The sequence below is a fragment of the Seriola dumerili genome, unplaced genomic scaffold (assembly GCF_002260705.1).
Source record: "Seriola dumerili isolate Sdu_G_001 unplaced genomic scaffold, Sdu_1.0 BDQW01000088.1, whole genome shotgun sequence".
Classification (NCBI taxonomy): Eukaryota; Metazoa; Chordata; class Actinopteri; order Carangiformes; family Carangidae; genus Seriola; species Seriola dumerili.
This window is the reverse complement of record NW_019174343.1, coordinates 11,338,125-11,363,625: the sequence shown is the minus strand read 5'-3', so window position 1 is coordinate 11,363,625 and position 25,501 is coordinate 11,338,125. Positions and strand designations below refer to the sequence as shown.

Sequence of the window (25,501 nt, the reverse complement as noted above, 5' to 3'; positions counted from 1 at the left end):
GGGAAAAGGGAGGGGATTGAGAAAGAAAGCACAGAAAAAAAGCAGGAAAATCAGCAGCTTTGTAGACTATGTCCAGAATGCAAGCAAATTAGCAAGTTTTTTTAAAATCTGATGAACCTGATCTTTTGTACTGTTATTTTCAGGCGATAAGGCCAAGCGTGTGTCTTCAAGCCTCTTTAATGTGTCTGCACTGGTCGCTGTGGAAATGTCTGTATTGTAGTCATGTGTATGTTCTCTAACTGATGCTGCATTTTGAAAAACATCAAGGCTGCAAAGCTAGATGAAGAAAAGAGATATGCCCTTTTACTGTTATCACCATGAAAATGTCCAGCAATGTCAGTCTTGAGAAGTTTGACGTGGAGCCATGTTTTGTGCTGCGGTCACGGCTGGCTAACTTTGATTCGGATGAGAGTCAATGTTATGTTGTATTGTTAGTGATGACAGCGTGAATTTTGATGAGGGAAAATGGTATGTAGGGAGAGAGATGGGAGATAGAGAATGAAAAAACAACCAAGGAGAGAGCTGAAAGCTTTTTACAACCAGGGTGTGTTCGGAGGAGAGGCAGTGATTCACCCGGAGAGAAGGGGAGGGCAAGAGGAAGAGTGATAGCCCCAGAAATCTTTTCGCCACCAATGCCAAGAACAGCGGGAGAAAAGGGCGGATGACAGAAAGAGGGGAGAGAGATAGAGGGAGGAGAGGAGAGCGTGATTGAATGCTGGCTGCTGCACAAATAATATCGGCGTCCGTCACCTGTTCACCACACTGTCCTCCTCAGCAGCAAGCCTCTCTGTCATGTCAACTCTGTGTGTGTGTGTGTGTGTGTGTGTATATATATGTGTGTGTGTGTGTGTGTGTGTGTGTGCGCGCGCGCGCGCGCATGCGTATGCATACCTAGGAATAGGTGGTATCATAATGAGGACTCAGGAACACAACAGAACTCCTTAGGGGTGTATGAAATATCACTGAATTTAAAACCGTGTTCCCTAGTTTGAGAAAGTCAGGGACTCTCTTTGCTCAGGGGTCATTATACAGAATAAAGTTTTTTTTAATCCACTAAATTCATCACATTAAATAGTGATTTCCAGTTGTTACCTCCACAGCGAACAAAACGTGAAACTTGTAAGCATAGAGGTTTCTAAAGTGCACTTAGGATCATAGAAAGTCATTGAAAGGTCGGGGAATTTAGCACCAGGGCAATGGTGGGACATCACATTAGCTTCTGAAAGCTCTTTTTGAATCTCTTTAGCATACTACACAGCAGCTATTGGGCTTTTGGGCTGATCAAGGCACTTTCAAACTGATCAACATTGCCTAGATATAGATCCATGATCAATTTCCATTTTGCTCTGGGCACACAAGCTGACAAAAACAACCTTTGTCTTCTGTTGAAATACTTTTAATAAGCGAATTATGGTGCAACACAAATAAATGAACATTAGCCAGCAGGGTTCATTTTCCTTTCAAGTTCTGTTGTTGGCCAAAACCTGTTTTTGAAATTGAATATTTACTTCAGCTTTCTTTCACCTTTCTCCACAGAAAAGATATAAAACACCTTAGAAATACATTGAAAGGAGGTGTGAAGCAGACTTTTCTTAATGCAAAGCTACGAACTTGACACCAGCTGAATCGTCTAGAAAAATAGCAATGTTGGTTAAGGACCTAAAATGAGCTCATACTAAGTATTAAAAGACTTAAATTGGGGCTGAAATAATGGGAAGGAAAGGAACAAAGACTTAATGGGGACATTCCTTGTCCTCATTGGAAATGAGGCGCATATCTGACCCAAGGACTATTCAAAATGTCAAGTTGCTTTCTCTCGATCACCAGATGGATGGGGAGGTTTTGAACTTTGTCACAAACCAATTCATCAATCAATCGGAGAATCAATCATAGCAAAAAGAGTCTGTCTCAAGTTCTCATCTTTTGATGGTGCATAGACCAGCTGTTGTGTGGCCAGCGGTGTCAAAGGTGAGATTTGACGCTAAACCTGAAATCGACATAGAAATGATCACTCCTTTATCATAGTTATTTTGGTTTTTTTTGTTTGTTTCTTAGCTTAAAGTGCTTGTTGCTGTGGTATTTCTGCACTGAGTCGGTGTGGGTGATGCTGCAATGTGTTTATCTTAGACAGTCCAGTGATTTCCAATGATTTTTTTGAATGGGTGATGGGTGATTTTAGATCTTTTCTATAGGTAGGTTTTTTCTTTGTTCAGACATTGAGGCTATTAGTAAATATACATATCAATTTAGTTCTGTTTACTCCAAACAAATAGATATTACTGTTGCTGGAGCAATAGGTTATCAGCCAGCTGTGTGTGTGTGTGTGTGTGTGGTGAGGGTAGCTGCTGAGAGAAGCATGGTTACCAGACTAAGAAGCACCCTGTGGTGAGCTGTACTCTGGAGGCTGGTTATAGCAGATGCAAATGTAATAACCCTTTACATATGGTTGATAAGGAAACACTCTATAACACTGTGTCACTGAAGATCCTGTGTTCACCCTTAGAATTAAAATTTATGTTTTTTTTTTATTGTCTGTAAACCTGTAATATTTTTTAGCGAAACATGAGACTTGGCGAGATATTAAAACCAGGCTTCATCGCTGCTGTTAGACATGTTATAACACATATTCTGCACGTCATGAGCTCACATTAGGTAAACCAAGCAGATTTTCATTACGTTGTTACAGAAAACACAAAGTGGAATTGACTTCAAGGCCAGCTCCTAACCTTATTAAATCCATCATTATGAATATCATCTAATGAACGTAACTCACTTGTGGTCTTTGTAAAACACAGTCCTATTTCTGCGGACCTAATCTAAAAGGATGTGCCGGCAAATGCGTTTAAGTAATTAGACCTGATTAATTGAGCCAGAGTTGATGAGCGGAGTTAATTGACAGTCTAAATGAGTTGAGCTAGGAGACACCGATTGGAAGCTTGTCTTAAATGTTATTGGTACTAATGGGTCATGTTTCGGTTGATATTTGATTTGATTTGAAATTAGGAATTTGATAATTCTCATACAGGGTAGAGTTTTGATTTGAATCACATTGGTGTGTGTGTTTGTGTGAGAGAGAGCTTGTGTGTGAGCTAACAATATCACACCCGCACTGAGCTCAAGTGTCGCTCTCATCCCATTATTAAGGGACAATAGAAAACCTTTTGGAAAAGACCCCATGCAGACTGTGTGTGAGCTGCTTAATTCTCTCTCTCTTTTTTTCTGACCTTTCTCTCTCCCTCTCTCTCTCTGAGGAGTGTTTAGCTCAACAAATCCCCATCTCTAGCACCACTCTAATGATACTAATTGTCAGTGTAATTATGTATTGATCCGTACTGTGTGTGGGTGGTGTGTTGCATACATCATTATCAGGAGTAATCAGAAAATGTGGGGCAGGGGTTGTGCCTGTGTTGCTCATGCTAATAGTCTTTGTGTGTTTGTTTGCTCATAGTTTCCTTTTTAAAAGCTCACATCTGCTTCCTCATTTATAGTTTGCTTCCCATGTATGAGATCAGAATTGGTCTACTTCTCATAATCATCTACCAATCGTAGACACCCTGGTTCTCATGTATAGATACATTTGGATGCTTCCAGAATAACAAGTACAGCCAATGTAGATCCGTGTTTAGTTATTAAGAATAAGATAAGGTGTACCAGTTCATCCACAGCTTACACAGTTTTCTTCTTAAAGATGACATGCTTATTATGCTACATCAAATAGAAAGTAAAAAGAGAAACTGCAGACAATGTGCCAAATCCCTGCAAGTAAGAAAAAAGGTTTGCACTATAAATAGTGCTTTTAAAATAAATTTGTTTCGGTCAGAGTTTTGTCTTAGTGATTTTTTATTAAAGCACATTTTCAGTTTTTTTTATTTTTTGTAAATATAGACTAAACATTGATTAATTTCTGTTTTTGTTCATATGTAAATGAATGTAGAATTGATGACACCAGGCAACCAAGTCTATATTTCTAAAAAATATTTATTTCTACATTTATTTTTTCCCCTGTTCTAGCTGGTATATAGCTGGTTTTATTTGCAGATGCAAAATGAGACTTGACTGGCCGAAATGTTTGGTTTGTTCCTTATGTTGATTTACATTACATGAACTTACATTTGGTCACATTAATCATATACACATGTACTGGTACTTGATACTTCTTGGATTCAGTTATGGTTAACATTTGAATTTCTTAAAATATCTTTTGCTGTTTGAAACCTTTAAATCTGCTGACCCCATGTTTCACTTCTGCTCATTGAGCTGCTCCAAGAGAGCAGTTGGAGGTTAAGTACTTTGCTTAAGGGCACCTGTGGTGGTTGATGATGGAGGGGGAAAGTGTGTTCCTGATTCACTTTCTCCAGCCGCATTTCCCAGCTGTTGAACTGGTGATCTTCTGATCACAATCACCCCTCTTGTTTCTAACTCCCTGTGAGCTTACATCGAGAAAGATTCATTTTCAAGGGACTCTGTGTATCTTTGTGCATGTTTACAGTTGTATTTCCTCTTGTACATACTCCATACGTTGTGTATTCTTTCTCCTCTGTCTCCCCCATTCAGTTGAATAGCGGTCTAAACATGGTGATAGCTTTTGGAAGCAGCTCTCTGAAAAGGTGCCAACTCCTTGAGGTTTCACTGTCTGCCTGGAGTGCACTCAACATAGAAATTACTACCCTGCAACCCATGAATATGGAATTGTTGCAGTCATCTCTTTTTTTTATAAATTATTGATCAGTGACAATCAAATAACATATTATAGAAAACAATTTGGACAAAAATAAATTACCTTCTGTAACATTTATTTGTCTTATACACCTCTTGTCTTGAGTTATAAATCGTCAGCCTGTATAAACAGTTTTGGTTGGATAACGAAACATATTTTCCAAGATGTTAATGCATCATGCTTTTTGTCATCTTTGAGACACAGCCAGCCAATCATACACAGCCAGCCAATCATACACACTCTGTCTCTATGGAGACAGTGGCATCACAGCTGACGTCAGTGATGAACTTTATGAGAATTTTATGTCTTGTTTAGCTCGTGAGTGACTGTGTGTGGATTTGTTCTTGTTTTTGCGCATGTATTAGTGTTTATAGCATGTCATGCACAGCATTATCTTAATGTGCGTTAACCTTGGGGATTACGGTGTTTATTGGCTTAGAACAGTGACTTTTTATTTTTTATTTATTTATTTTTTTAAAGTTAAATGAAAGCAAACCATCAACAAATTGATACAAAAACATAAAACTCTGTCATACCCTCTTAAGATGTGAAATGGTAGTTCACTCCAAAATTAAAATTGTATGTTTGGTAACTGAATTACCATCATGACTTGAATAATTCCTTAAGCTGAAACATGAAAAATTGCTTTTTGACTGTCTGTGATGAATGGATGTAACAAAATCCCTAGAATAGCTTTCACATAAACAGCTTTAAGGAATACAGAAAAAAATAAGTACCACAATAACCCGAGGACCTTCATCCAATATGTGTAACAGTATTTGTTTTGATAAGGGAATCACCGGTTTAAATAGCCTAGTTGTATCATTCTAGGGTTATGGATTTAAAAAAAAAAGGTAAATATTGATATACAAATCAATATCGTATGTTTGTGGCATGTTTCTTGTGTGTGTTAGTTGCCAGTTTCCAACAGTTGAGAGTCCCAGTTATTGAGTCCTAATGTCAGTGCTATACACTGAGGAGCTGTCAGTAAGTAAGCATCATGAAATCTGTAATTCCCTTTGATCTGGTATGAGGTCAGTGGGCTGTGTGTGTGTGTGTGTGGGGGGGGGGGGCTGCCATGCATTGTTTCATTCTCCTTTTGCTTTTAACCAAATAATAGTATATGTGAGAAGGACCTATATACTTCTAGGACAGTGATGTTGACTTCCTTTGATCACGCTGACTCACATACAGGCTTTGCTTTATGAAGGTGTAACTATGGAAACCATCAGATGCTAGGTTGCTCTACTGCTTTGTATATCAGCACAAGGGCCTGAGAGTGCACACACACACACACACACACACACACACACACACACACACACACACACACACACACAAACAAACTCTGCTTGTGTTTATTCTTCTTGAAGAGACTCCAGCAATGTCCCCCTTAGTTCAAGGCCCACACTGAGATTTCTGGGTAATTTATGAGCTGCCCTCTCCCAGAATCCCTAACTCTGCTTGGAGCCAGGCACACGCAGACACACACACACATCACGTAAAAGGCACCTGCATCTGCCAACATAATCTTAGTTGTGTGTGTGTGTGTGTGTGTGTGTGTGTGTGTGTACTGTGAAAACCTTGAAAAACTATGAAAATAATGTGGTTGATGTCGTATAGTTTTTTTGGTTCCCTTTCCCACTGTCCAACCCTCTTTCACTTCTCTCCTGCTCTCTCAAAAAAACATTAAAAAACAAAGACACCCACTGAGCCTCACTTCTACATTAACAGCAAAAACACATAGCATGTTGTGTTTGAGACTGCAGGAAATGTGAGTTTCTGGTTATGTATTGTTTGTCTGTTGGCTCAATGATGATAGAAGCATCTTTTTTGCTCTCTCTCTGACACACAAACAGACAAACACACACTCACATGCACACGCCTGTCCCTATCTTCTCTGCTCCTTTCCTGTCCCTCCATAATAAAAACATTTAGTGTCGTTTTTTCTGTACAAACATGTTTTTACTCAGAAACATAGCGCCTGTTAATGCAACATGTTGCCTAATCCATTCGCATCTTGCTAAATGAATAAGTTGTTTTGTGTTTGCCATACATGTTTTCCTTTCACCGTAATGGCCATAATTTAGAGCAGTGTATTCAATCAACAACACCATGTATGTTCCCGTACATAAGCCCATATTGTATTCTGCTGTTTCCATATGTTTTCCTGATGGGGGTGACTATTGACGAACTCCACTTGAGGTCGGCGTAATGTGTGCCCACACATATTTTCCTGACGCGATACGTTAAAGAAATGGCAATCATAGGGGAATGATTATTCCAGCATCTCCTTCAGGCAGGCCAGTCAGCGCACATCTGTAATCAGTCAGTGTTATTGTGGGTTGAGTTGTGTGCACACGCGTGTTTAGTGCCATATGAATGACTATATTTCATCATTTGCAGTGTGAAGTGAGTGAAGCAGCTCCACCCATGGGGGAACCACCACAGTTGTGGCCGTTTGCCAGTGACACACGTGGCCTCTAGCTGTTTGTAGGGACCACTCTGGGTGTGTGTGTGTGTCTGCTTGTGTCTTTGTGTACAATCCTCATATATTGTATCAGCAGTATTTAGGTCACATATCTCTCTGTGACCTTGAATATCAGCTGACAGCTCACATGTACTCTATATACACACCATAAGTATAATGGTTCACTCTCAGCCTGTGTATGAACCCTTTCATAATTCCCATTACAGATCACAGTGGTTTTCAATCTGGGTATCCAATAAAGCTTAAACGATTAGTCAATCAATTAATCGATTACTTGTTTAAGTAATTGATTTTTACTCCTTAATTTTTAATAGTTTTGATCTTTATATGATAGTGATCTGAAGAGATTTGGGTGTTGGACTGTTGGTTGGACAAAAATAAGTTTTTCAGATGTCAATACGGGCATCTTTTGAGAAAATAATCAGTAGATTAATTGAGAATAAAATATAATCAATAGTTGCAGCTTCCTTTTGCAATACACACTTATAATCATACTTTTATGCCTACTTCTTTTTGAGATAATGGATCAGAACTCCATAAGAATAGAAAAAAATCATCATTAGCTCCTCTTATCAGTTTTTACATTACTGCCTGAAGCAACACACACACAATTTTTTGGGAGGGGGTCTTGAGTGGAAAAGGCCATGTGCCTGTGAGCTGCAAATCCACAAATTCATCCAGTGTGCGCCGCATGCATCCCGTGAAAATCAAAACAAGAAACCTCCTCTTCTGCATTTGTAAGACCCTGCTGCCAAAGTCAGCGGAAGGTTGTTGGCTTAACTCTTCCATCCCCGAAGGAGCTCTGCGTCTTTGAAAACATTGCAGAGCGTTAAATACCGTCTCCAGCCAATAACCCTGCAGAGACCACAGACGGGAATATTCTTTCCATACTGAATATCAGCTCTAATTCACATGGGAATCTTTTAGTGCCTTAAATTGCAGAACCCACATCAGAATGTAGCCTCCATTAAAATGCTTTCCAACCTCAAGGGAAACGCCTTTTATTCCATGCTGATCTATGCTGTTTAAACCCTCTAGACCTGCAGGAATGCTATAGCACCTTTACCCTCCAGTGCCCCAGAGAGACCTATATAGGCTACTGTGTGTGTGTGTGTTAGTGTGTGCATCGTGTGTGTGTAGTGGTAGTGTTGTGTGTTAACCCTTATGGACTCTAGGGGCTACTGTATACAGTAATTTCGACAGTTAGTCTCCTCCATAGAAGATGGATTAACCCTTTTAACTTGTTTCCCTTAGGCGCTGACGTCATGGGATTGCTTGTGTGTGTTTGTGTACGTGTGTGTGTGTGTGTGTGTGTGGGGCCGACTTGAATCCAGATTGATGGATTTCTTTCCCATGACTATATGGTTTAAAATTGTTGCCCCTAGTTGTATGTCATATGAAGACGTTGGGAATTGTTTTGTTGCTTGTAGCAAAATCTGTGTGTACACACAGAAATTAAATGGGAAGCTTTGACTGAACGTGTGTGTGTCTGTGCACACAGGCTTACGAGTCTACATGTACGGTTGTCAGAGTGTGTTATCTGTCAGTCGCCTTTGTTCAGAGGGAAGAAATTGCCCCCTAGCCATTAGTGGTTACAAAAGAAAGTTGTTTCAGGTAATGGCTGTGTGTGTTCCTGTCTCTCACTTTCCTTAACACACACTTACACATACACACCCATAAATACAGGGGCTCCCATTAAGACCCCCCCCCCCCCTTTTTTTTTTTTTCTTTCTTTTACCACGTGACATCACTGTACAGAGTAATCAAGCAGGAGCAAGCTCCTCTTGGCTCCAGTTGATAGACCTACAACTCTATACACACACACACACACACACACACACACACTCGCACCTCTGCACTCTTTGGAAACTGTAATGTAGGTCCAAAGATGTGTGTGAGGGACAGAGGGAGAGAGTCGTGACTGAATGAGAGATAGCGGCAGAGGGAGAGTTGCTGAGGAAGGATGGATGAGGAGGGTGATGCAGAGTGATTAGGTGAGAAGGGATGGATAGACAGAGGTAGAAAGAGACAGAGAGGGGATATTGATGTTTGCTCAGTTACTGTAGCAGCTGGAGGGAGATGTAGAAAAAGAGTGAGAAAGTAGAAGAAGGCAGAATAACGGGTTATTGACGTGTGCTGAGCTGCAGGCAATTTAGGCAGATCGGGCGGGAGAGAGAGCGAGGGAAAGGATGTTATCTTTTCTCCTGTGTGGATCAATCAGATGATGTAGTGATAAGACTGTGGATTACACCGCCATTTACACACTCCCCAAGTGTGTGTGTGTGTCTACACTAACTCACACATGTGTCTTTTGACTCTGGTTAACACACACTGATACCCATTCAGTTCCACACTTCAGCAGTCAGTCAGCAACCTCCAGTCTGACACACACACACACACACACACACACACACACACACACACACACACACACACAAACACACACACACACACACACATTTGGTCTCTGTCAAAATCAGTATTGCCAAAGCAGAATCCAAAAAGTACGTCTTTTGATTAAGAGAGACTTTTATTTTATTGAACCTTGGCCTTGTAGCTGTTACTTTCATTAGCTTTCTACAAAATGGCGGAAAAAGGGTGAAAAGTGTATATCACAATTTCTCAGAGCAGAAATTGTCTGTCTGTCTTCAAACAGCTTTTTTTGCCTAAGAGTCAAAAACCCGAAAAATGTTAAACTTACAATTGTATAAAATCTTCACATTTGAAAAGGTGGACAAAGTTAATATTTGGTGTTTGTGTGACCCAAAAAAGTCAATTTTAAAAATCATTGTCATTTCATTTATTCACTGAATTGACTAATCAGCTAATTATTTAAGTGACAATCAAACCACACTGAGACTGGATTTACCCTGAAACTGTGTCCAAAAGTGCAAAATATGTTAGTTTAACAAACCATTCATTGTCTGTGCCACTTTAACCCTACTTCACAAGCAACTGATTGTGTGTGTGTGTGTGTGTGTGTGTGTGTGTGTGTGTGTGTGTGTGTGTGTGTGTGTGTGTGTGTGTGTGGGGGTGTGTGGTGGTGACTGGTTTAAGGCATCATATGGGTCAGTGGATTGCCCGGGGCGATAAGTCCCTTGTGACAGTGGAATGCTCCAGATATTGTCACATGGTCACCAGCATTACCGCCATGTCACCACTGTGACTGAACAATTCACAATATGCTGAGGGTTTTGCATGGTGGGACTCTGTTTTGGGGAAAAAAGGGCGTATTTATGAATGGCCTATGTGTGAATAGCATTTTTAATATGTTGGATAATCAAAAGTGTTAAAGTTAGATGATGCACCTATAGTTCTCTGTGCACTCCCACTGTTATATGGAATCAAGTGCACTTCTACACAGTTCTGCTGGTTCTAACATTTGTATTTAGGGGCGTGCCCTGATGGTCGGGGCTCAGAACCTTTCTCCTACTCCTTCTTCTTTCCATACTTTGAACTGTTAAAGAAAAATAAGGCTGCAACATACAAAAAGGACATCTTAAATGACATAAGATAGAATATAAATTGCCACCTTATAATGAAATCCTTCATACCTCCTGTAAGCCTTGTCTACTGTAGAAAAACACTCAGCCCATCACCTGACCCATAGAAAGCTTTCAGAACTTACATTTGTGAGTTTTTTTTAACAACGTATGGAATTACTGGAATAAAAAGAGAATTTCATTTTGTACAGTTTCATGCTTTTGTCAGGCTTTTTGTCTGATCGTTGTTGTTTCTGCTTTCCTCCAGCCGCTGCAGATAGACGATAACTTCTGTGGCCAGGACTTCAACCAGCCACTGGGGGGCACCAGCACCATCGAGGGTACCCCCCTGTTCATCGACAAAGACGATGGGATGACCTCAGTGGCGGCATATGACTATCGCGGCAACACCGTGGCTTTTGTCGGCACACGCAATGGCAAACTGAAGAAGGTAGGAATGATTTTTTTTTTTTTTTTTACTTATATGTGTTTTGTTTTTTTCCCCTCTTTTCCATATAAATTGAATTAATTGTTGTTTCTTCTTTGTTTTGGTTGATTTGGAGCACTTTAGTTGAGGGAAAATTTCTAAAGATGACATACTGACTCTACCTGTCATTTAGTGGACATGGGAAAAGGATACAACTCATTGAGTGAGTTTTTTCTGTTTTGCATGGCGAGTAATTTTTCAGCCAATCGTGGTCAGTGTTATCACTTTGTGAATTTGGATACTTGCAGCTTTATAATCACACATTTACACCAAGCACACCTTTTACACTAAGATTAAATGCAGTCCTGACAGTTTTTCTCGCGAGTGGCCGTCTCCAACAGGACATTCAAGTGGCTCTTTAAAACCTGCTCGTTTAACAAGCAGTTTAAAGCTCCGTGTCTGTGGCTACGCCATCATCGATTGTCATGTTAGTCACGTCAGACATTAAATGTTACTGCAGTGTCCCAACACCATGCACAGCCTCGCCTCTAATTTTAAGAGCTTGCCTTCAATCAATCTAACAGCTATGACTGGTAAATGGCTTTTCTGTTCTGGTCAGCTGTGCAGCACTGACTAATTCAGGTGGAGAGACAGAGGCGAGGACAGAGGGATAAAGTGATGATGGATGGACGGTGTCTGATTTTTACTTAAACTCTGCTTCATAAAAGTTTTCTCTTAGAGAGCATCTCTTTGAGATGCTGTTTTTACCACAGGAAATTGGTAGTTTTAGGTTCATTGTCAACATCAGGTTTGACCAGTAATGTAGTTAATGTTGACCCTTATGTGGAATCTGATAGTTACTGGATGAAACATTCATGAGACAGACCAATAGTCTCTGTAGTTGATGCAGCTGATTTGTATGTAACGTTTGTCTTTGTCATTGTACGTCAGATGTGTACTTTTAAAATACGTCATAATTACAATGCTATCTATGTAATATGCTTGTGTTCAACCTGAGTATTCGTTACGTGTGTGTGTGTGTGTGTGTGTGTGTGTGTGTGTGTGTATCCAGTCTATGGAGGACAGAGCTCTCGGGCTAAATGGTAGCTCATTAGAATTCACCCTGTTTCCCTCCGCACTGCTCAAGACCTGTCATCCATTCAATATTATGAATGTATAATCAGCCTGTGTGTTTGTGTGTTTTTAATGTGTGTTTGTGTATGCACGCAGTGTTTGTGTGTTTGTCACTCACAGTACGCATAATAATGTGTGCACTTGTGATGGCATGGATTTGTGTGCACTCACATGTGTGTTTTTGAGGGAGCAAGAGACAACAGACAATACAGTGTTGACTAAGATTCAGTGCTGTGAATTTGTCAAAGTGACACCCATTCACTTAGCTTGGCAACAGTTCCTTTATTTATTTAGCTATACTCACTTGTCTTTTCTTCTGCGCTGTTTTGCACTCTGGTTGAGGTGTGTGTGTGTAGAACATCACCTGAGAAAGCAATGCTGCACTAGGTTGTTGAGATATGTTGTTTTTATGTGTGTGTGTCTGTCTGTGTGTGTGTGTGTGTATAACAACAGAGCCAAAGAGCCTGCAGTTCTTTTGGCTGCCTAGTGTTTCAGACAGAAAACCCCTCAACAACAAGTAATCCGGTTTTGGAAAATATTCAATTAGCATAGAAGGAACAATATCTAAAACTTGGCATTCAAGCACACACACATTTCCACAGAGTGTGTCCTGCCATTAAGAAAAACTGAAAAAAAATTTTGACACTAAGGGAGAGGGAGAAAAAAGGCAAAGGGATAAAGAGACAGATGAAGAAAAACGGAAAAAGAGCAACTGAATTGGAAACATGTGAAAACAGATTCTTCCTCTATGATTCGGCAGTCACTTATCCCCGTCTGCTCTGTGCGTTGTAGTGGGTCAGTGTATTTCTAAGTGATTTTATTTGTGCGCTTATAATTTTTTTTTCAATAAACTAAAATGATTGAGTCTTCCTCATGAGTGTGTTTTTAGTTTTTGACAGCTTGGTGGGAGTGTTTGCAGACCATGATGTAATGATGCAGCGTGTTCCCTTTCTTACACTTTCCTCTGGAGAGCACTAGTGTTGAATGCTGTTTGTATAGCTGTGCCTGAGGGTGTGGAAGGGAGAGAGGGGTAAAAACAGGGTATCGGTAGGATGGATGAATGTGCTTCAAGGGGGCAGTTTTCTGGTTTTTTTTTTCCAGCACTTACAGAGAGAAGGATTGACAGAATAAAAAAAAAAAAAAACAAACGAAATTATGGCAGCAGTGAGTGCCAAACAGATCTTTTTTTCATAAGGGTGCTGGAAGATGTTTCCACTTTAAGCAACATGATTTTACCTGAAACATCTTTTCATTTGACATTTGGCTAGATTTGATGTGCTTTGATATCTTGTGTGATATCTACATTCAGAGTCTATTTTTAACCAACTATAGTGCTCAAGGTTGTCCAGAGCAACAAGATGGCTGCATAAACAACATGTTTATTGCACTAATGAAGTCCCTCTCTGCTCAGTTGGAGACACACACACACACACACACACACACACACGCACGCACGCACGCACGCACGCACGCACGCACACACACAGGGGAAGCTTTTACTAATGAGTCCTGGTTTGACGGCACGTAGATAGGAGAGATATACAGGGGGAGGAAGGAAGATAGATGGAAAGATGAAGCAGATAGAGACAAAAGCAAGATGAGGCAAGAAGGAAGTGATGAAGAGAGGTGACATCCACTGGTGTGATTAACTAATTCCAACGGTCATCTGGATACCGCTGCGGTCAAGGACAGAGCCGCGGTCCAGCCATCCGCTTAATATTTAGGATTAAAAGCCTCCATTCCCTTTGACTGTTTCATCATCTCTGGCTGCCTGGCTCGTCTTGTCATTGGTCATCACGTGTCTCTGTTCACCTGTCAGCATGCCAGTATTACATACTGTATCATACCTCACTCTCTCCTTTCTCCATTTTATATCTTCCCATCTAAAGAAACCCTGTAACTAAACCACCTCTGTGTGTGTAGTGAAGCAGTCAGCAGATGGACATTCAAGTGAAACTGTGGTGATTTGGCCGATTCTCATGGCCACTTCTGCACTTCAAGGCACTGTTGAGCATTGACAATGAAAGGGCATTCACCATGACACACACACACACACACTTGCACACACATTCACAATCTCAATAGGTGGTCTGAGGACATCAGACAAAAGAGAGGATCTCAGTCGATAATTCAATACCTATTGTAAGTGCTTGTTTTTGACACTGCACACACATTTACACACAAGCACTAGGATATCTCAGCTGCACCCTCCATCGGGGGCCGATTCGGGCCATCTGCTGTGTGTATGTGGCCAGTGTGCCAGGTGGTAGGAGCCCCCAGTGCCCGCTGTGTGTCCATTGTGGCCATGCCAGGCTCAGGTGGGTGCGCTGAGTGTGGCGCGGCGGTGCTGCCCATTGCCCATTCACCTGATCAGAGCATCAATGAAGCAAACTCCAGTCTTCTGACGACAGCATGGGCAGATAGATGTAAGACAAAACTAGTTTTTAATGGTTAGTGTAACAAAAACAAAACATACTGGAAAAGTAAGGCCATTGTTCGAATATACATTAAGAAGAAGTTCATGATTGCAGTGTTGAAAATGACATTCGTTATGTTGAGGCCAGCAGAGTGCCTGATGGTTAGTGTGAATATCTGATTTCTGTTGGTGTCCTTGAGCAAGAACATCAACCACAATCACTTCTCTTATCGTAAATGATGACGGCATCAGTTAAGCAGCTACAAACTAAACATCAAGTCCCAGATGGGATTTCACATGTTGTAACTGCTCTACACACAACAGGCCCCATGAAACCACAGTTGGTTTTTATGAATGAGTGCCTTTTGACATTAGAGTCTGTGAGTTGGATTCGATCAAAAACTGAAGGCAACCTTTATTTAAGGTGATACAAAATGATCATAAGAATCCAGATTGGGATTGGAGCGTGAGATTGCCATCAAACAGGAAAGGTGTATTGGATATTTAAATGTCATCCAAAATGAGATAAGCACATGTAGGCATTCAGCTACTTTAAAACAAAGTTGGACTATAATGAAACGGTGACTGCAGTTGCTTGATCATTAAAACTGTGATCTGTGATCACTTTTCTTTTCAGTAAAGGTGTTAATGTGAAACACACATAGGAAGTGGTGAGTTCAGATATTAACAGCTGCTACTACTGCACACACACATATCTTCTGACAAAACATTTTGACTATCTTGAGGAAAAATACAATTCTGGTCTCACAAGTGAACTGTATAGAGTAAATACATTTAAATATTAACTTCTAATCACAGTGTTTTATATTATGTGTAAGTTACAGGAAAATATTTGATTTTAAAGTTGGTTTACAATCATATCATAGAATGGTCTGAGTATATTTTCTAATGACAAATGTAATGTAAAATAACTATAGCAGCGTTTATTGATGTAAACTACTCTTATTTTTAAAGGAGCATTTGATGTCATCTTCTACATAGGTTGTGTTTCAATAGTAACTGCACTGGAAACATGAGTTTCTAGGGGTTAATAACAAGTGGCAGTTTGTTGTTTGAATGTGTATGTTGCTGTGTGAAGTCATTGATGTATTCCACTGGGACTGCCGGTGTCACCATCAGGAGACCGTGTCACGGCCTAATTGACTGATGATTGTTATTCTACTGGTGCATAATGCTGTCCTGTCAAACTCCTGTGTGTGTGGTTTGCATTAGAATGTGTGTCCACCTCCGAGCCTTTACAGACAGGACCTCCACCCACTAACAAACACACACACTGTTGAAACCCACCAGTAACATTTGACCCGTGAGTGTAGTTGTCTCACCCTCTGTATCTGTGTTGTGCTCGAGAAGGTACAAATCTGAAAATCATAATCAGAAAATATGCCGTGCTGACTTTGTTCTTGCGAGTGTGTATGTGTGTGTGTGGTCTGTGTCATCATTTGGCTCAGTCAGCCGAGCCACGAGTTGTTTGGCCCGGGCAGCAGCACAGAGGCTGGCTTTGTGCAGGCGTTTGGTAGCCCTCGGTCATTAGTTCACACAACTGCATGCGGTCTCTCTCTCAAACACACACACACACACACACACACACACACACACACAGAAAGAGAGACAGAGAGTGCTGATGAGAAAGAGACAGGGGAAATGGAGATGTAGAGAATGATGAAAGGGATAAGATACGGTAGAGGGAATAGAAGTTAAGACCGAGTGCTCAAGACAAAACAGATAATTTACACTTTGCATTTAACTCTGAGTTTTTCCACTTAATTTAGATCTTTCCCCAAGCACCATTACTCATCCAATCTTATCAGGATGTTCCCAAATTAACAGCAAAATATGCCATTTCCTGCAATGGTTTCCTCTCTGTCCTGACAGCACAGCGTTTTCTGATTACATATACAGTCCAGTTAATCCATAATGTGAGTGCAACAAGCCAAGTATATACAGTATATCTTTCTCACCTCACTCTCTTAGCGTGCAGCCTAGCATGAAATCAACTCAATCAAATGAACTATCTGGCCAACTAGCCTCTATAGCTGTTCGCACAGACCTTGTCGCTTCAGCCAGTGTTTTCCTATCCACGGCGACTACAGTGCTAACTGCAACCACAGCTGCATATTTGGGGAAACTGCATATTTGACAGGTTTTGAGAATGAGGACGTCTCCGTATGCGTGTGCATGTATGCGTCCTACTGAAGCATGTGGATATCAATTATCTCTCGTCCTTGCCAGGCAGAGTCTTTCTCCCATCTGTTGGCATGTCCTCTCGTGCAGCTACACTCAACCTAACAAAGCACACAACATCTCCCTGTGGACGCGCTCACACACACATTTATGCACAAAAAGACACTCAAGCCTTTGTGGGTGTCATTGCAGGATTTCTCACAGTGAATATAAGATCCACTTGTGACTTCAGGCCGCGGGTGCTGACACCTTATTAATGTGTGAGAAACAGCTATAGATATTATAAGGTTAAACAATGTCTAAAAGGCATCCATAACTCTCATTCTAACTAAAATAGCCACTGTAAAACCACAGTTATGAATTAGTAAAAAAGAATCATCCATAGCTTCTTCATGTCGCCTCTCTGCTTTTGTTCTCCCTCTCATTTTCTGTTTCATCTGCTGCTCACATATTCTCTTTCCGCTCTGTCTTTCTGTCTCCGTCTGTGATCAAAGATTTCTCTCCCTGATAATGGTGTGTGTGTGTGTGTGTGTGTGTTGAGAAGAGATGGGATGTAGTGATCGCTATTTTTCTCTAATCATTTTCTCTCATTAAACAGAAGGGCAGAGCACGCACACACACACATGAAGAGTGTAGACATCGAAATGTACATACATGTGTGACGTTTGCATATAAATGTATGTGGATAACCTTGCATACACACACACACACACACACAAGCTTTCACATCTTAGAAAATCGGTTGTAGCACTTACGTTGTAAGGGTAGACAGTAATGAGGGGTCTTTTTTTTTTAAAAAAAGGTTTAATGCCACCCCTTCTTCTACACACACATACTTGCAAATCCACCCCCACAGACTGATTAAACCAGTGTCTCTAACTCCACACCTTTATCCGACAAGAGCCTCATCTGCCACAATGATCCATATTTCCTACCTTACTAACAAGCACTGGTGACATTAAGGGACACAGTGAATTACTTGAAGTTGATTGTCCTCTTCACAAAATCTTAACAAATATCTCTTCTTAATCTCTGTGCCAACTATTACCCAGTAATTTTGCCGGTACAGCACTAAATCAAATTATAGCAAATCTCGGTTAAGGCGCAGGATGAGTTACAGTGGGCCCCTGTGTTAGCTAATGCCATTGATGAGAACAGTTCAGTCCTTGATAATCTCAGTGCTAATGCACTTTAGCCTGCTCCAACAGTGTGTGACTGCACCGCACGACACTCATTCACTACCTAAGCGTTCCCATCATAATTCACTACTACCAGGGGTTAATGAGGCAACGTGAGGAGTAGATGAGAGAGGGAAAGAAAGCCGGGAGAAAGGAGACAGAAGCAAAAGAAAGAGCGAGGGAGATGAATAATAAATGTACCATGCTAGAATCCATTTTTAAGGGAAGATTAGAAGAGTCTGGATGCAAGCTGGGATGCTCACATGATCCAAGTGAGGACTAGGCCAGCCTGTTTCTAGGTCATCTCCATGAGACATCTCGGGATAAAACATCAAAGAATTCCTGCCTTTTATAACACATACATGTCTAAAGTTACATGCTTTTTACTTTTCTAGTATTTCTTTAAATCATATTGTAATTTGCCAGGAAGAGTTTTATCGTGCGAGTTGAGAAATGTAATGTGAAGTTAATGCATTTTTTTTTAATTTTATTTTTATCAGCCAATAATGGCATTTTTCGGACACTACTATGGTGTCAACATTGTAGAATTATGTTGGTCTCTAAATTAAACTTTTTCTTCATCCTTGATGTTGAAATGAAGCAATATTTATGCCTGTAGAGAGGGAAGTTGTGGGAAGAGGAGAGAAATTTAGTGTCCTGGCATAGCTCTGTCCATGCCAACTGATACAGCTAACAGCACACCTGGTGGCTGGCACAGTGCCAGGGCTCCATGGACACGCTCACTTCTGGCAAGATACACAAACGCACACACCCTGACACCAGAAAGGATGCCATATCTCAAGCTAACAAGCCAAAAATTAGCACATTCATGCAGGTATATACAAACTTGCACACACACTGGGGCACGTTGGCCGGCAGCACAGTGTCCAGAGGGTTGGGCATGAGTGGCACAGCAGGCATAGATTACCTTTGGCCCACAGTGGCTGTATCTCGCATATAGGAACACACATATTCCCATAACATCTCGCATACCCATTTCCTTGCAGTTAAGCCCAGCAGCTCACAGTATATGCCTTGGCTTAGAGGGGACTTCAAAGTGACTGGCTGTACAGCTCTCCACAAGACCTTAACCAACCACACATGGAAGCTACATAACCTCTTAGCCATTAAGTGGCAGGAATGAACAACGGTTTAGAAAAGGATACACTTGCATAGAAGTAGGGCACATAATGGCACAAGACACCGCATTTCAATCCTTCTCAAATCTCTGTAAATAACAGGATGTGAGGAACTTCTTCATCTCCATTACATCAAATGACAAGTGTAAATGAGTGTAAATACTGTATGTGAGTTACTGTCAAATTAGCTAATCTACTGTGAAGAAAGCAGACTGCAGTAGATACACATGCACGCACATACACACTCTCCTATGGGAAGTGACTGTAGCGGGCTTATCAGATTACCCATTGCCAAGCTAATAGATTCTTAATAGATTGTTTTTGATTAGTTCCTCTGGTTTAGTGACGTTAAGATGATAAACGTTTGTGTGTATAGAAACAAATACACATTTGTGCTCACCCGTGCTCACATCCATTTGCATGCAGTGTTTTATTAGTTCATAGAAAATGCTATTACTGGAATTATTTTTTGTGTTTTTTGTTACAAGTGTGTAGCTCGGTGTCGTCACATGGCTTTCATGTGCTGTCGGAGCATTTCAGGGCACAATGTTCAGGCTGGGCATAGAGTCATCTTTCTTTCTTTCTTTTTCTTTCTTTCTTTCTTTCTTTTTCTCTCTCTCTCTCTCTCTCTCTCTCTCTCTCTCTCTCTCATGCACACACACACACACACACACACACACACACACACACACACCAACACACACACAAACAACCCCAAATGCAACAGCTCCCTGTTTTTATCCTTCTCACACAGCGTGGTGGCGTCTCCCACCATCTAACTAATTACCCCCCACCCCCAATGCGGCCCCCGGAGGGAATAGCTTTAGCCTGAAGCCTCATCACAATGTTAGCTGGCTTTGTAACTTGCCCCCAGCCTGCCCACTTTTAGCTTGCTCTGCCTCCTGCTGACCACTGACCACTGCTAGCAATATTGCTCTGACCCTGTGGCTAATCTCGTTAGCATAAGAGTTGGTGATAGCCAAGCGGAAAGCCAATCTCCCTGTGCCGGTCTAATGTCTACTGGCTAATCCTTTAGGTTAACAGTTGGCTAAAGTGAACTTAGTTGAGTTTCTTTGGCTCGTTTGTTATTAGTTCTTGTGTGCAGGGCAGCAAGTCTATTCTAATTACTGAGCTGAGATTTCATTTAGTGCTCATTAAGAGGAGTAACAGTTATTCCAACAGTGGCTTAGGCTCTTGTTTTTAGCGTCAGTGGAGCTAGCAAAGAAAAAGCTAATGGCTCAATTATTGGTGCAGCTGACCTTGTGGCTTTACCATTTCCATCTGCTAAGCCCTTAAAAATGAAGAATTAGGCATTTAAGAGGAGGCTCACTGGGCACAGAGTGTTATTTCCGTTTCTCGGAGAGGGTTATTTCTTTTTCACCGCCTCTCTTTTCTTTCTCTGCATTCCTCCTTCTACTCTTCCCATCCAGAGTCTCTTAAGTCTGAGAGACAGAGGGAGCTCATCGTCTCCTCTTCATGGTAAAATATTTATCCATCCTTTCCTTTGGTTCAAATGTTTCACTGATGGAGTCTTTAATTAGTCATGTCTGCATCTATCTCTTCTCTCCGTCTGTCTCTCATTCCCCATTCAGTTCCACTGTCTTTCACCCAGCCCCTCTGTTTTTCTCTCTTTGATTCACTCACACCATTGCTACTCTCTTTCTGCTCCTCTCTTTTCTCCATGGAATTAGTCATTAGCTGACTGACTGAGCTGATTGCATCTATTCCCAAGGCTAGCATTTGTTTGTGCATCTTCTTTCTTTCCCTCCCTCCTCCAGTCCTCTCTTTCACTTCCACCCTCACTCCCCTCCCACCCTCTCCCAACACAGTCTTTCTCTATCTCCTCCCATCTTATTCCCACTCTATCAAACTTCTTTACATCCTGTCATCCTTTCCCCATACCATCTCTAACATTTTTGATAAAAATAGTCTTGGCCACAAATACAGGTTGGAATTGCTAAATTAGCGTACCAAGGTGCACGGACACTCCCAATAGTCTCCTCCATATCTTCTCCATAACATTAATTGCACAGTGTCGTTCTAAATTGGCTATCACCAATTAAGCCCTCACTATTATATTTAATTGGTCATTTAGCTTGGCTACTGTTTGAATGCAGCGTCTCCCTGGAAATGGTTTAGTTGGCCTCCAACAGCACATGTGGCCATTTCGGAGACAGTTTCCTCCTCCCTGTGGGTTTTACAATGGTCTGGCCAACTACTGACACTGCCAAGAGCCAAGATTGAGGGGTGTGTGTGTTTTGGAGGGGGAGTAACAAATGGCAGGGGGAAGAGATATTCTCCTCTGTCTACCCTTCCCTCTCTGCCATCTCTCTCTCCAACCACCCTCACACCCCTCTCCTTCTCCGCTCCTCCACCCATGTGTTGCTGGTGGATTAAGCTAATTAAAGCACCGCAAACAGGGTCCCCAGAGAGAGGCTGCACACGCGCACACATTATTACACACATACACTCATTAACGAAGGCAAGTACACAGTCGCACACAATAGGAAAAACAGGCAGAAAACATGAGAACAAATACACAGACATACGAAGACATACTCTACACTCAGTAAATCATGTTTGCATGTGCAGTAACTGGGCACACCATACATTACAGTGGCGGTCATTATATGGTCTTGTCAGGGCATTATGTAAATACTTTATGGACCACTTTCTTGCACTGTAAACAAGCTAAAAGTCTTCTTCAGTGGATTTCTATGGATTTCTGTATAGATGATATAGAATTATTTGTCATTAGTGAAGAACTGAGTTTAAGTCTGTGTAACCCCACCCCATGTGCATTGTACCCATGTTTAAAGCTAACAAGCTGCATCTTTACTCAGTGTTTGCTCTAAGCGTCAGCCTAAGGACTCCAGTTATGTGTTATCATCCATAAGAGCGTTGTGCTGTCTATTTATGGGTCACTGGCAGAGAACTAGTAGCCCAGAAATAACACTCGACCCTCTCACTTCAACCTAGGTGTGTGTGTGCGTGCACATACAGTATGCGTGCATGTGCATGTTCTCAGAGAACATTGATGATGGTCTGTATAATGTGGCAGTGGGGGGGTTTGAGGACATGATTACCAGTCAGTGTGGGAGCATTTATGTGTTTATAAATACATATGTATCAGTATTTGCATTGTAACAAGTCTGTGGCTATCCACTTAACCTTCAATCAAAAAATATTAATCAACTTCTTTTATTTTTTTAATTTTTTAATTTTTTGTCCTCGACATAGAAAATATAAAAGGAATGGGCAGAATAGATGAAAGAAATAGCGCAGCATGGATGGAAACCCTTGAACCTGACATAGGTCCTGAAAGACAGGAAGAGAGGGAACACTGTGTTACTCGCTAGGAATTCCTTCCGGATGTTTCTGCTTTCAGGATATTGGCTGTCTCTCTGGAAAACTGCCTGCTCACAGGGAAACCTATTGGATTACTGATAACCTTGGAATGGGTAGGGCCAGCACAGAGGGTGTGTATATGAGAGGGAGGGGGAGAAAGTGATCAGTGAACACGCTTCTCCCTCAGTTTGCTTCCTCTTCTTTTGTCTACTCTTTCTCTCACTCAATTTCCCTTTTATAGTGTTCTCGTGTAGTTCAATCAATGACAGGTCTGATGTTAAACATGTGTATGCGTTTGGCTTTCAATGTTCCCTCTAAATTGTATTTGTCCTCCCATGCCGCGATGAGGGTATGTCTTTTGGCTGCACCGATGCCCCCGTGAGAGACTTGTTTTATTATTGTGCGGAAGATATCACAGTGTTTTTAAGCTCACAACAATAAACACAGTCATACCCGAGCACACACAGCACACACCCAATAATAAAGCTCCAATAACATAGGGGTCTTTACTCCAAGTTCTCTCCAAATCCCCCAGTGGCGGGCCTGCTCCTCGGTTGCCATGGCAACAGTAGTCAGGGCAGCCACGGCTGGCGATAGTGAGGAAGAGGAAGGATGAGAGAGAGAGAGAGAGAGAGAGAGAGAAAGAAAGAGTCACGGGGAGCATTGATGTTTGTGGTGCAGGCAGGGGATTTGAACACAGTCACAACATTGAAAATGGGTTGCTGCAACATTGCTGTATGTTAGAGCAGCGCAGCACAGTGCTGGGAATGCAGTTTCAACTGGGGTTGGAAATAAGTGGGCTTGTAGGTCATGTTTACCCCTGTGTCTGTGTGTGTGTGTGTGTGTGTGTGTGTGGGTAGAGAGAGGGGGAGAGAGACAGAAATGTGAGAGAGAGAGAGAGAGAGAGAGAGATGACACACACAAGACAGCACACTCGCTCATTAACTCCCTCGACATGTTCATTCTGTCTTCATGTTTGTGCGTTTGCAGATGAGCTCTGTTTGTGAGGACATGCTCATCCATGCACAACACAGTGGCTGTGAGCAGGATTCAGTCTACACTCTCTGTTGCTTTAATATTACATTTGCTTACAAGCACACTATAGGACTTTGACTGAACAAAAAAGTCCTAATACGTGATGTAAATGTTTCCGCTTTTTTATAAGTTAATAAAAGTGAGTATTATGTAATATGTAGTAACATAAGAATAGTGTAATTCTTCCTAAATTGTAACTTTAATATAAGTCAGAAGCTGTCTTCACATTTAGGTCTTGGCTAATGCTGTCCAGTTGAGAAAACATTTCCAGAAAGATGTGAAAAAATTACAGAAATGGTGTTGCAGGAGTAATCTCTTTTCTTCTCTGCCTCCCTGTCCACATATACGGTACAGAATAGCGCTGTAGAGAGTGGATGCACAGCAAACAGGCAGTTAGTGTCAGGACACCGATGGAAAATCCATAGTTTCATTACAGGCCCAGTGGTGTGAATGTGGCCGAGAGGCGACCAGAGCTCTATCATGGGCCCTGCGGGAGCCAAAATGGCTGCATTTAGTGATGCAGTGGAGTGGAGAGGAGGCAAGAGGGTCAAGGCTGCCGCTGGGAGTGAAGTGTGTGTTAGAGAGACAGAAGCAGCCAGATAAAGTTTGTGCGCAGTAACTGGCATGACTGCAATTGTACTCAACTCACCTTCTGAGACTTCTGCCACACTGTCTCTGTGCGTGTGACTGTGGCAAGGACCTCACAATATGATCTGACACCAGTGCTGGGGGTCACAAGTTTATATAACATACACAGTGCTTTCTATACTGGGCATTTGGATGGCAGTAGTGCAGAAATATGTTAGTCCCTGGAAATTATTTGTAATGAAATTGAATTATACTTAACATGCACATGTGCCTGTAGCCAGTCACACTTTTAGTAATAAGGCATTTTGCTAGTGATTTGTTTTGATTATAATGCAGACTTTTACACTGTATACGTTTTCTTGCAGAAATTCTTACCATAAGTAAACACCAGAAAGGCTGCTGTACTTTCTCCAGTCTGCTTTCTTTGTCTGTTATCATGACATGACATTGTACTATAATACTGGTTCTGGCTTCTAAACACTCACTGTCACACAGGATCCTAAACTTATCATACAGAGATTCCCATGTTTAACACAAATCACACATCATTTTTCCCTCTGCACAAATCTTTTACTTTTACATCGCTAAAAATCAAGGAGCACATTAAAGGCCCAAAGCCACTTAGAGTTATTGGAAAGGGCCTGAGGTGAGTTAATCTGGGAGAAGGTAGGAGTCAGGAGCTCCTGGCTATTGTTTGTCCCTCTAGGTGATTAGAGTTAAGAGGCAGGCTTTAAGGGAAATTAGCTTTCGATTGGGCCTTCTGATAAAGAGGTAGGTTGTAATTGTTAGTGACCTCCAAGGCCAGAAAGTAAAGATCCAGTGAGATGTATTGTTCATAGTAATGTGGACTTATTTTGAAAATGGTTAAGGTTTTCTGTCCACACAGTTAAATACAACATTTGAAGATCTTCTTATTCCTCTTTCAATCATATCTAGAAAGTGTATTATAGCCATTATATTGTCACAGCTTCAAATTCAGTTGTATACGTACATTTTACACTCTGTGTGTGTTATGTCAGCCATGTTTTTACAGGGATAATCACGTGGCTCACTAACCACGAGGGCACCGTCTCATCCATCCTTTCTGTCCACCTACCCATCTACCCATCCTCCTCTCTGGGTCCCCTGATGAATTGATAGCTGTGTTTTTGACACACTCTCTCCTCCATGTGTACCTAAGCAGATGATATAATGTCAAATCTGGGAAAAACAACACAATTCCTTTGAGGAAGAGGAGTGAGGAGAGGAGATGTGTGCACGCACACGCACGCACGCACGCACGCACGCAAACTTACACACACACAGACTTACACACACACTCGCACTTAATCAGACTGATTGCTT

General features: G+C 41.4%; 1 protein-coding gene across 1 annotated transcript in view; it reads left to right on the top strand.

The window, feature by feature from the left end:
- Positions 1-25,501, top strand: part of plxna1 (plexin A1) — a 160,455-nt gene that overhangs the window by 4,033 nt on the left and 130,921 nt on the right. The window contains exon 2 of the mRNA XM_022745052.1: positions 10,959-11,141. Coding sequence (XP_022600773.1) covers positions 10,959-11,141 — 183 coding nt within the window. The remainder of the gene's footprint in view (positions 1-10,958; positions 11,142-25,501) is intronic.